Consider the following 11,340-nt stretch of genomic DNA (forward strand, 5'->3'; position numbering starts at 1 on the left):
ACAGTTTGGGTTCAACTGAGTCGCTGAACATGCAAACTTTCTTCTAGACCAGTAAGCTAAACTAGAAGCTAAGCTTTTCTGTTAAGCCCATCATATAAAATACTAAAATTTTATAAAGAAAATATTAATCTTAAGAAAGCACATGCTGAGTTTAAGAGGCGTTTGCGAAGGTTGTTTGAAAATGATTTATTTTTGCCTTTCCGTTAGCTGACACTAATAGCACCAAAACTACATATTTCATCTTTTAACAGAACTGCATAAAAACACAAACGTCGTTGTGATGCTATGTTATAATAAATGTGCTTTCAGTGTGAATACCTGAACCACACTTCACAGCTGTAGAGTATTTAGCATTGTCCTTGTCCTGCTAGATGTGAGAGGAATACCAAGACAGATGACAGAAGAAACCGGAAAAACCTCCCTCTCACAACATATTGAACATCGACAGCACTTGTGAGTTATGAGTGGTTTCACACTTACTACAAGTGGACACACTCACCCTCCCTTCATTCCCATCACTACATGACGACAGAGGTAACTCGCTATTATATAATCAGGCGAATTAGACGCTAAAATGGATTGAAATTGGCCTAGATGTGAAGGCGTCATACAGCCTTGTCAATCAGATATCTCAGATCTGTTGGCAGACGCGCTGCTGTGAACTACAGAATTATTTTAGATGAAAGTGTTAGAGGATTATTCAAATCGCCACACACTTGACATGAAGGGAAATATGACAAAATGCAACACTGCCCTCTAGAGGAGAGCTGAATATATGACAAACAGCTATTACATTGACTCATTCAGACACTCGGGATAAAAATTCAGACTTTAATTAACAAAAAAAACTCACGAACAATGTTATCAAATAACCATTTATTCCCACTTAATCAGAAACTCCAAAGTCATTCTGGCTAAGAGATCCAATGTGCTTCACTTTCCTTAAGTGGAAACCTAAAAAACCTCTCACCGGAATATTTTTTTTGGAAAAGATTCACGCTTTCAATTCCACCCCATATATAATCTAATGTGAAACTGCAATTACAGTTTTAGCGCATGTGCCTTCTGGTTTCCTCAAAGGAGAAATCCAGTTCCTGTTACAGTTTATAGGTACAATCTTCAACCTTCGAAATGACTTCTTTGAGAGCCGACATTGTTTATTACCTTATTTCAAATCTCCCCATCATGGATTAATCATGGATTCATATAGTACACTCCAAATGGCTCACCAGTTTGATTCTACCAATGCACACAGTCTTTTATTTGCTCACGTAGCTCGATATTTCTTTATCCAGGCTGAAGGCAAAACGGTGGTTGAGGAAGAGGAGCTGGCCATGAGGAAGGAGTCTGTGCAACAATGTGTCCACTCGATCACTTTTCAGCAACACCTGAAAACAACAGCTAAGTCAACTAGAGAGAAAAGTGTTGTGTCAAATAATCAATAGCTTGGCAAAATGCCTATTTGTTTTGAATGCCTATTTGCTTTGAATGTCCTTGTTCGCTACCCAAGTAGCCATAAAGTAACTGGAATATCATTCTTAAGTAAATATCTGCATTAAAAAAATTTTTAAAAACGAGCCTGGCGGATTGCTTTTCTGTGAATGTATTGATCACAGTGTAATCAGTAGTCTAACATGTATCTCATACAGATTGAGATGCATATCCTTATCATTTCAATTGTGGCCAACAGATTGCATTGGTGTTAAAAGAAACTGGGCCAGCAGCAGACATGAGAAAGGTTCAAATCAGACTGCTTTATGAGACTGTGGGGGTTCAACAGGAGTTCAGCTCTGCTATAGCAACAATAAAAGTAATTTCTCTAGGATTAAGGAATCTACACGATGCAATGAAAACAGCAAATATCTCTACAGTCACACATTTTTTATTTGAATTTAAAAAGTTTTGAAAATAATAATAATGTCATTCAGAATGGACACAGTATTCAGCATATATGAGTACAACCCTCACAAATCTCACATTTAAATTCATATCAAATCTGGAGATAATCTAACAAAATAATTTGCAATAACTATCTTTCTATTTCTAAAGATTTTTGATGACTAAAATGTTTTAATCTATTTAATAAGTCCGTTTTGTTCAAATGCACCAACATATATTACCTATATTGACTGGAAAATAGATAAAAATATTAATTGCATTAAAATGGAGTGAACTTATTTATGCCAAGTACTGTATATTAAATTGACTGCATGTGACACTAAATACTTTTGCAACAGCAATATATTTAGATTTATCACAAAATTATTATGAACAAATACTACTGTTCAGAACTTATATTTGTCAAAGAATCCTGAACAAATATGTGACAGTTTACACAAGAATTTAATATGATACTGTAATCCACCATTGCTGTTTTGATTGTCCAAGTACTCATACTTTGGCTGCACAATTAATCAAAGGTGATTTTAATGCACATTTTGTCAGTTGGGAGCTGTTTACACCTGGTCACCTCAAGCTTTTTCTGATTGTATAGCTATTTAATCGTAAAAAAGGGTGGGTGTAAATGCCCTCCGAACTGAATTTTAGGCGTATTTAAATCCAATTGCTCAAACCATCTCATGAGGTGGTCTGGGACACATTCGAGATGAAACTAAAAGCAGGTGTAGAAGCATCTGGTTGTTGAAAATACATGTGCAATGTTTACTCCTCACAAAATATAAAAGTAAATGTGAGACCCTGTTTTGCTCTATATCCGTGGTTCCCAGAGTGGATTCCATATATCAAATTTTATTAAACTATAAGAATTATTATAATTTATTGCAAGTCGCTGGCATTATTCCTTTGGTGGTCGTGGGCTGAAAAGTTTGGGAACCCCTGGGCTATTTTACATAGTCTTATATAACAGCGATTAGAATTCAATAGCAATGCCACAGATGACAGTTTTGTTTATTTCATTTCTTTCTTTTTTATTTAATTCTATTTTTGACTGGACATTAAGCACCTCTGTGAATAGAGAAGAAATTTGATCGAAAAAATATAGCTCTTTTCCATTTCTTTACAAAAGAAATAAAGTTTTGTTTTTTAGGAGAGTAGTTTATACACAAATTAATGTAAACACTTTATAGTTTTGTATTTAAAAAACAAAAATAGATGTTTCATTTAGCCTAGAATGATGTAATTTCTAAGCATGTCTTGTGTTCCTGTGAACATGAATTAGAATGGTGAGGATATATATTTTTCTTATTCATTTCTGCAAAAAAATAATACTAATGAAATGAAATGCACTGTATCTGATGCTTTAGTCAACATCACCTAGTTCAATTTTAATATAGTGTAGGATTTGAAGATAAGATAAATTGATATCTATTTAGCGGAGACATATTCATCTGGCCAAATTTCCATGAAAATTCCATTTTAAACAAATCTGACAAATATTCGATCAGAGAAAACCTTTAAAGTGACCAGGTCTAAACAGGCCATACAATTGTACAATGTACCAGGCCATACAATTGTACATACAATGTAATCAGTATTAAACTTCAAGCACCTGCTTTTAGATGGAGCAATGTTTACTACACAGACCCATAGTTCCCCTACAAGCTACACAAGAAATCGAGAATTTTATTTTAAGGATTATAAATTTAATTGCTGCAATCCTGAAATCTAAGACAAACATTGAGTGTGTTTACATGGACAATACGATTAAGACAATACTCTGACTAAGACTCTACCATATAAATATAGATTTTTGATGACCTTAATCCAACTAAAGTCATAATCGAACTAAACAGCAATGGAATTTAGACATGTGGAGTATGCCGATTTTAGTTGCAATATTGAAGTGCAGTACAGACATGTAAACATCGCAATCAAATTAATACCGTCGTGTAGGATTTTCATAGCATTTTGCGACAGGATAGTCTATACACACATGGCTATTCTCTGCACCTATTTTTACAGTGTAGGGATTTAAATCCAAAAATCCCAAGAATAAACAATAACAGCTCCTCTAATAAAACACTCATTAGTCCTATGAAAGTCTGACCTCAGCACCGGGTCCCAGCAGACGCAGCTCCTCCAGACAGTGACGTGCGATGTTGCGAAGCGTTCCCTCGGCCAGTAGAAGGTTTTCATGTGGCCTGCAGACCAGCGTGAAGGCCAAAGCCTGCACCCCGAGCCAAAGGACAGCACTGCGATCTGGAAACAGCTCTGCACTGCCCAGGGAAAACACTCCGCTGTCTGCTTCGCCCAGAGCCACAGCCTCTTCACCCAAAACATACTCCACACACAGACGACCCGAGGCCTCCCTGCTCAGACACACCGCGCTCCTCACCTGCCTGCGGGAGTGAAGAGAAGAGCAGACAGAGAGCGGGACTGGCCTCATTACTGCTCCCAAAGGGTATACATAGAAAAACAAATACACCCCAGTTTAAAGGAGTAATGGAGTATAAGCTAATAAATACAGGGTTGGTGAAAAGTAACTAGGCTATAGAACTTGAAATATCACTGATCAGCGAACTTGAAATATCACAGTCATGATGAAAACAGTCTCTAAAGAGAAGATAATAAATATTCATTCATTCCTCCAATTTCCTTCAGCTTAGTTCCATTATTTATCAGGGGTATTTTAATGAACCGCCAATTTTTCCAGCAAATGTTTTACACAGCGGATGCCCTTACAGCTGCAACCCAGTACTGACAAACACCCATACACTACGGCCAATTTAGTTTATTAACCTATAGCGCATGTCTTTGGACTGTGGGGGAAACCGGAGCACCCATAAGAAACTCACTCCAACACAGGGAGAACATGCAAGCTCCACACGGTGACATGATGGACCAAACATATGCTGGATAAGTTGGCAGTTAATTCCACTGTGGTAACCCCTAATGAATAAAGGGACTAAGCCAAAGGAAAATAAATGAATTAATTAATATAAAATAAATTGATTTTAAAAAGTGACAGTAAAAGTTTTTTAAAAACAAAACATATTCTGTTAATTTTGTTAAATATGAAATAAATATAAAATATGAAATAAAAGTGTATAATGGTTGCTATAAAAAATGAACTGTATAGCCGTTTTTAAATTTACCATAATAAGAAATGTTTTTGAATATCAAATAAGCATATTACAATGCTTTCTAAAGGGTCATGTGATGCTAAAGAAAAATAAAAAATAAATAAATACAAATAAAGGAGTAAAAAACACAAAAAGCAAAAATTCATATATTTTATTTTGTAATTCTTTGCATATTAGCATAGGCAACTAGATGACGGCGCGTTCAGCGAGGTCCAGCGTCTCTCCAGTTTCTGCAATTTTGCAGTATTTTTGCTGCTCATTTCGGGTCTGTTCGTGCAGAACAGCAGTGCCTTTACACATCGTACACCCGACAGGACATCTTGGATATTGGTTTGTGCATTCCGGACAGTTTTATTAGCAATCTTCGACTCATCCCTGAGATCGCCAGAACACCCGGGCCTGAGAGCCCTACCCGGCCGGGCGGAAGTGCTCGAAGGCGGCGCAGAGAACGTAAACAAAGCCAGGGGAAGCGCGGCGGGCTAAGAGCTAAGCTAAAGCTAACACCACACCGCCTCTCTTTACCCAGCATCTTTCTCGCCAATGTACGGTCACTAGTGAACAAAATGGATGAGATTCGACTGCGCATCAACCACAGCAAAGGATTATTGAACTGTAATGTCATGATTTTCACAGAAACATGGCTAAACAGCGGGATACCAGACAACGCTATATTGCTAACGGAGCATCAAACATTCCGAGCAGACAGAACGCCGGATGACTCCGGTAAGACCAGAGGCGGAGGATTATGCATTTATATTAACAAAGCTTGGTGCACAAACTCTGTCATCATTGGGAGACATTGCTCTGTTAACCTGGAATTTCTAATGGTTGAATGTAGACCGTTTTATCTGCCACGGGAGTTCACCTCCACCATAATAACTGCTACTTATATTCCTCCCGATGCTGATGCCAAGCTCGCTATGAATGAACTTCATGCAGCCATCAGCAAACAACAGACTGCTCACCCGGAGGCTGCTTTTATTGTTGCGGGGGATTTTAATTACTCAAACTTTAAGACAGTGCTCCCCAAATTCCATCAAAACATTTTCTGCCACACAAGGGGAAACAAAACTTTAGACCAAGTTTACACAAACATGGCTGAAGCATACGCTGTGACCCCCCTCCCCCACTTGGGTCAATCAGATCACCTTTCTTTGTTCCTGACCCCCAAGTACCATCAAAGTGTGGCCAGCAGGGGTGGACTCCACACTCCAGGACAGGTTTGAACACACAGACTGGAGTATGTTTGCTTCCCAGGCCACATGTGGCTCTCACACAGACATTGATAGTTACACTTCCTCTGTTCTGGAATATATCAACACCACCATAGACAGTGTTACAACCCAGAAACAGATCACCACATACCCAAATCAAAAGCCATGGATGAACAAGGAGGTGCACCTCCTGCTGAAGGCACGCAACACTGCCTTCCGATCAGGGGATGCACAGGCCTACAGCACTTCCAGGGCTAATCTGAAGAGGGGCATCAAAAAGGCCAAGCACTGTTACAAGCTAAAGCTAGAGGAGCACTTTTCCAACTCTGATCCTCGGCGCATGTGGCAGGGCATCCAGGCCATCAGCAACTACAAACCCAGCCAGTCCACAGCCACAAATGTCTCCTTTCTGAACGAGCTAAATGACTTTTATGCCCGCTTTGAAAGAGACAATACAGAACCCTACACCAGGAACACTACCTCAACCGACCACTCACCTATCACACTCACCTCCTCAGAAGTCTACACAGCACTGAGTCGGATCAATGTGCGTAAGGCTGCTGGACCAGACGGTATCCCTGGGCGCTTCCTCAAAGCATGTGCAGAACAGCTCGCTGGGGTATTCACAGACATTTTCAACCTGTCGCTCAACCTAGCAACTGTGCCAACATGCTTTAAAACTACCTCTATTGTGCCGGTGCCCAAACACTCCAGCCCAACTTACCTGAATGACTACCGCCCTGTAGCACTCACACCCATCATCATGAAGTGCTTCGAGCGGTTGGTCCTGGCACATCTGAAAGACTCTCTGCCATCCACACTGGACCAACATCAGTTTGCCTACCGTGGCAACAGGAGCACAGAAGATGCCGTCTCCATAGCACTGCACTCTGTCCTGTACACCTGGACAATAAAAACACTTATGCACGAATGCTGTTTGTTGACTTCAGCTCAGCATTCAACACTGTCATACCCTCAAAGCTAATGATCAAACTTAGAGACCTGGATATCAACGCGTCTCTCTGCAACTGGGTTATGGACTTTGTGACTAACAGACCTCAGAATGTTAGATCAGGCCACATCTGCTCAACCACCGTCACACTCAACACTGGTGTACCACAGGGCTGCGTGCTGAGCCCCTTCCTCTACTTTTACCATCGACTGTAGGCCTGTAAACAGATCCAACACCATCATCAAATTTGCAGATGACACCACAGTGATTGGTCTAATCAGCAATAATGATGAGACTGCCTACAGGGAGGAGATACAGCATCTGGCCACCTGGTGCACCGACAATACTCTGCAAACACCAACAAGACCAAAGAGCTCATTGTGGACTTCAGGAAGGGACGAACAGGCTCACATGATCCCATCCACATTAATGGGATGGCCGTTGAGCCTGTCTCATCCTTCAAGTTCCTGGGGACCCACATCTCTAAGGACCTTTCCTAGACCACCAACACCTCCAGCCTGGTCAAAAAGGCTCACCAGCGCCTATTCTTCTTGAGGCAACTTAAGAAGAACCAGCTTTCATCAGCCGTCTTGGTGAACTTCTACCGCTGCACAATAGAAAGCATCCTGACCAACTGCGTCACAGTCTGGTATGGAAGCTGCTCTGTTGCTGAGCGTAAGGCACTGCAGCGGGTGGTGAAAACTGCCCAACGCATCACAGGGACTACACTGCCAGCCATTGAGGACATCCAGAAGAAACACTGTCTGCGCAGAGCACGCAGTATTCTTAAGGACACCTCTCACCCTGCACACAGACTGTTTTCTCTCCTGCCTTCCGGCAGGCACTTCAGGCTCCCCCCCCCCCCCCCCAATACACCGCCCACACTCCTCTAACTTATACTCCTCACAATCACTGCACTATTTAACACTTGCACATTTAAAGTTTGCACATATTTATTGCACTACATTGCACTGATTCACTTATCTGAACTGTACATACTGACTGCACATGAACATTTGTAATTGTTTATCTATCTGCCACTCCTGAATATTAATAGCACCCTGTACATATATTCATTTATTGTAAATCTGTTCATAGCTAATACAACCTGTATATAATGTTTATAGTACATCCATCTGTAAATATTACCATAGTTTTTCTATAACTGCACTTTATAACTTATACCTGTATCCTGCACTTGCTGCTATTGCACTGCTGGTTAGACCGAAACTGCATTTCGTTGCCTTGTACTTGTACATGTGCAATGACAATAAAGTTGAATCTAATCTAATCTAATCTAATATTTATAATTAATTTGTTGTTATTGTTTTTAGTGTTTTGTGAACGAGCCCACAAAAAAAAAATGATTAGCATTTACTCATCTTGATGTCAACCTAAAACTATACAAAATAAGTTTTTTCACTACAGTAAACTGTGGTATATTGTAGCATAATATATACATTCTATACAATTTCTCTTAGGAAAATCTTTTTAGAGCATTTGATAATTTGCTTATATTTAGTTGTTTAATTACTACAGCAACAATAGGAATAACATTGAGGTAAAGTTGGTTTTATATTCGCACATTCAGAGTTTCTCCTTAATATTATCACTTTAGATAAGTTTTCATAGCAGATTCTAAATAGGGAAATCATATTCAAGGAGCCCACGACTATCAAAGTACAACATTGTTCACAGTCAAATAAATAGTGCTAATGTTGTTTTGTCATACTTGCATGCGATTTCAGACTGAATATTCAAATTAGCATTGTAAACAATATGAGCAATTCCAGCATTATGGATGTGACAACTAAAACTTGAAATATAATTACACAGAGAATGTATATGTTAACATTACATTGAAACATCTGTTTATATTTTCCAAAAGAACTAACCAGAGTTTTGAGATCAGAAAAATATCAATCAGTAAACATTTTTTATATTTTAAATGAGGAAAATAAACATGCGTTATGAATGTGACCAAAAAACAGAGTTTACTGTATATAACATACTTTGTAAAAATGCTGTGAATTAAACTGCACAACCCAAAAGATTTAATGCTAATCAACAGGATTCCAGTTGGTTCACTATAGAACAAACATGATTGATTTTATTTTATTTGACATTTTTGCATTTATGAGGAAAAAGATTGGTTATGAATTTGACATCTCTCCATTATGGATGTGACAGATGTGAAAATGCCTCTTGTGTGACTTTGGTAAATCAAATATAATTGTTTGAAAACATTGACAGACATTTTTGAGTATATTTACAGTAGTGTAAAATACAAGCCTACACAAAAAAAACCTTAGAAAGGGTTTCGCTATTTTAGTGAAAAAAATGTTCATGGCATGGTTGACATTTGCATGGAATTGCTCATATAGAGACCGTTAAAATGAATGAATGTGCGAATATAAAAACAACTTTACCTCAATACGGATTACCACAACAGATTAATTTAAGAACTTTATAGTATGGTTCATAAACAGTGTAGTATTTACTATAATGTACTATTTATTTTTATATTTTGTATAATAATGTTGTATGATAATGTTTAATGCGCATATAAAGAAAATTATAATTATGTCAAGTCAACAAACGACTGCAGAGCTGCATTGCAGTGTTGTGATAATCATGCTTATCTGTATAAGTTACTATATCAATTTGTAAGTAATTGGCAAGTAACAATGTTTCAAAACTCACATTTGAAATGTTGCACCCTTTATCTTTTTTGAAAGCAATAGTTCATCCGAAAAGGACAATTCTGTCATAATTTACTCATCTAAAGTGTCTTCAAACCTTCATGAGTTTAGTTTTTCTGTAAGATATTAGGAAAACAGTAGATATCCACAGAATATTCTGTAGAGGTCAAAGGCTACAATGGGCACAGTCGGAAACTAAACTATATGACAGTAAGTTTTACAGTATGCATTACAGTCCATCAGTTCACTACAGTAAATACTACAGTATACTGTAGCATTCATTAGTGTAGTAAACACCATAATACACAATAACATTATAGTATGGTTAAAAAATTATAGTAGGCTATTTTTTTATGTGGGTATGAAAAGTCTGAATGACTTCTCACCTTACTTATATATTCTTGTACATTATTAACCGCTACATTTGTGAGGAAACTTTTGGTAATATATTTTATACATTGTCTCGTTAACTATGCGGCGGGCTTTGTTGTAGTTCAGGAAAACCTAAAAATCGTTTATTGAGCTCACCTCGCGACTACCTGCAGTTTCTCCTTCTGCATCAGTCTCCTCTGCTCCGGTGTAAAGTCCCGATCATCTCCGCTCTCCGCTCCGAACACCCGCGAGTACAGAATCCGACTCTCGCCGGTGGACAGCGCGCTCACCGGGCACACCGTGTGGATTAGAAAACACAGCACCATATCTGACTTAACACATCATTAAACTCATAAATAAACAGATTCACTTGGTGGAATAAATGTCTGCAATGTAATAAAGTCATGCTGCCATTGTAGAAAACCGCTGCATGACTATTTCCGTATTTGGTCACATGACTATAAATCAGCTGATCATTATATAGTTCCGTTTTTAACTCTAGATGGCGCTCCCAGATGATGTACTTGTCAGTAATACTATTATTTAATTTTAAACATTTAATTTTGTATACTTATTTAGAAAATGAATACTGTTTAAAAAGCCCTTTTTGTTAATGTTTAATGTCTTTATTATTATTATTATTGTTATTATTATTGTTGTTGTTGTTGTTATTTAATTATTAATATTATTATTATTATTGTTGTTGTTGTTGTTGTTGTTTATTATTATTATTATTATTATTATTAGTATTATTATTATTATTATTATGTGGCCTAATTTGTCCCTAGTGGTGGCCCAAATCAATATATTTGTTTGATAATTTTCCACACTCCTGGTAAAAAGGTTGAATGCTTGACAAATACTCTCAACACAAAAAATAAAAATAAATAAAAATTAATAAAATAAAAAAATAATAAAATAAAAATAAAATAAAATAAAATAAAATAGCTTGATTTGGGAATCCTGGTGCATATGTTCTTGCAAAATATGTGTCAAACTAAATGTTATGCTTTGAAAAATAAATATCATTGCCTCATAAGCTTTTCTAATGCCACATG

The 11,340-nt window shown here is 37.7% G+C and overlaps 1 protein-coding gene across 1 annotated transcript; it reads right to left on the reverse strand.

Annotated features, from left to right (window-relative positions):
• Positions 1 to 861: 861 nt before the first annotated feature.
• On the reverse strand, positions 862 to 10,725 carry ap5s1 (adaptor related protein complex 5 subunit sigma 1). The gene is made up of 3 exons (XM_056471463.1): positions 10,439 to 10,725; positions 4,007 to 4,298; positions 862 to 1,388 (listed from the first exon to the last, which is right to left on the reverse strand). Exons 1-3 carry the CDS (start codon positions 10,606 to 10,608, stop codon positions 1,260 to 1,262), a joined length of 591 nt encoding a protein of 196 aa, XP_056327438.1. The 5' UTR covers positions 10,609 to 10,725; the 3' UTR covers positions 862 to 1,259.
• Between the last annotated feature and the right edge of the window lie 615 nt (positions 10,726 to 11,340).

Source organism: Danio aesculapii, chromosome 13 (genome assembly GCF_903798145.1).
Source record: "Danio aesculapii chromosome 13, fDanAes4.1, whole genome shotgun sequence".
In the NCBI taxonomy this organism is placed as follows: Eukaryota; Metazoa; Chordata; class Actinopteri; order Cypriniformes; family Danionidae; genus Danio; species Danio aesculapii.

What these genes read in the sequence shown, in the direction of transcription:
- ap5s1 (XM_056471463.1), bottom strand. Translation starts at nt 10,608, where the DNA reads ATGGTGCTGTGTTTTCTAATCCACACGGTGTGCCCGGTGAGCGCGCTG. An exon ending in AAACTGCAGGTAGTCGCGAG is followed by an intron (nt 4,299 to 10,438) that starts GTGAGCTCAATA and finishes TCACTCCCGCAG; the next exon opens with GCAGGTGAGGAGCGCGGTGT. An exon ending in TGCTGGGACCCGGTGCTGAG is followed by an intron (nt 1,389 to 4,006) that starts GTCAGACTTTCA and finishes TGTTGTTTTCAG; the next exon opens with GTGTTGCTGAAAAGTGATCG.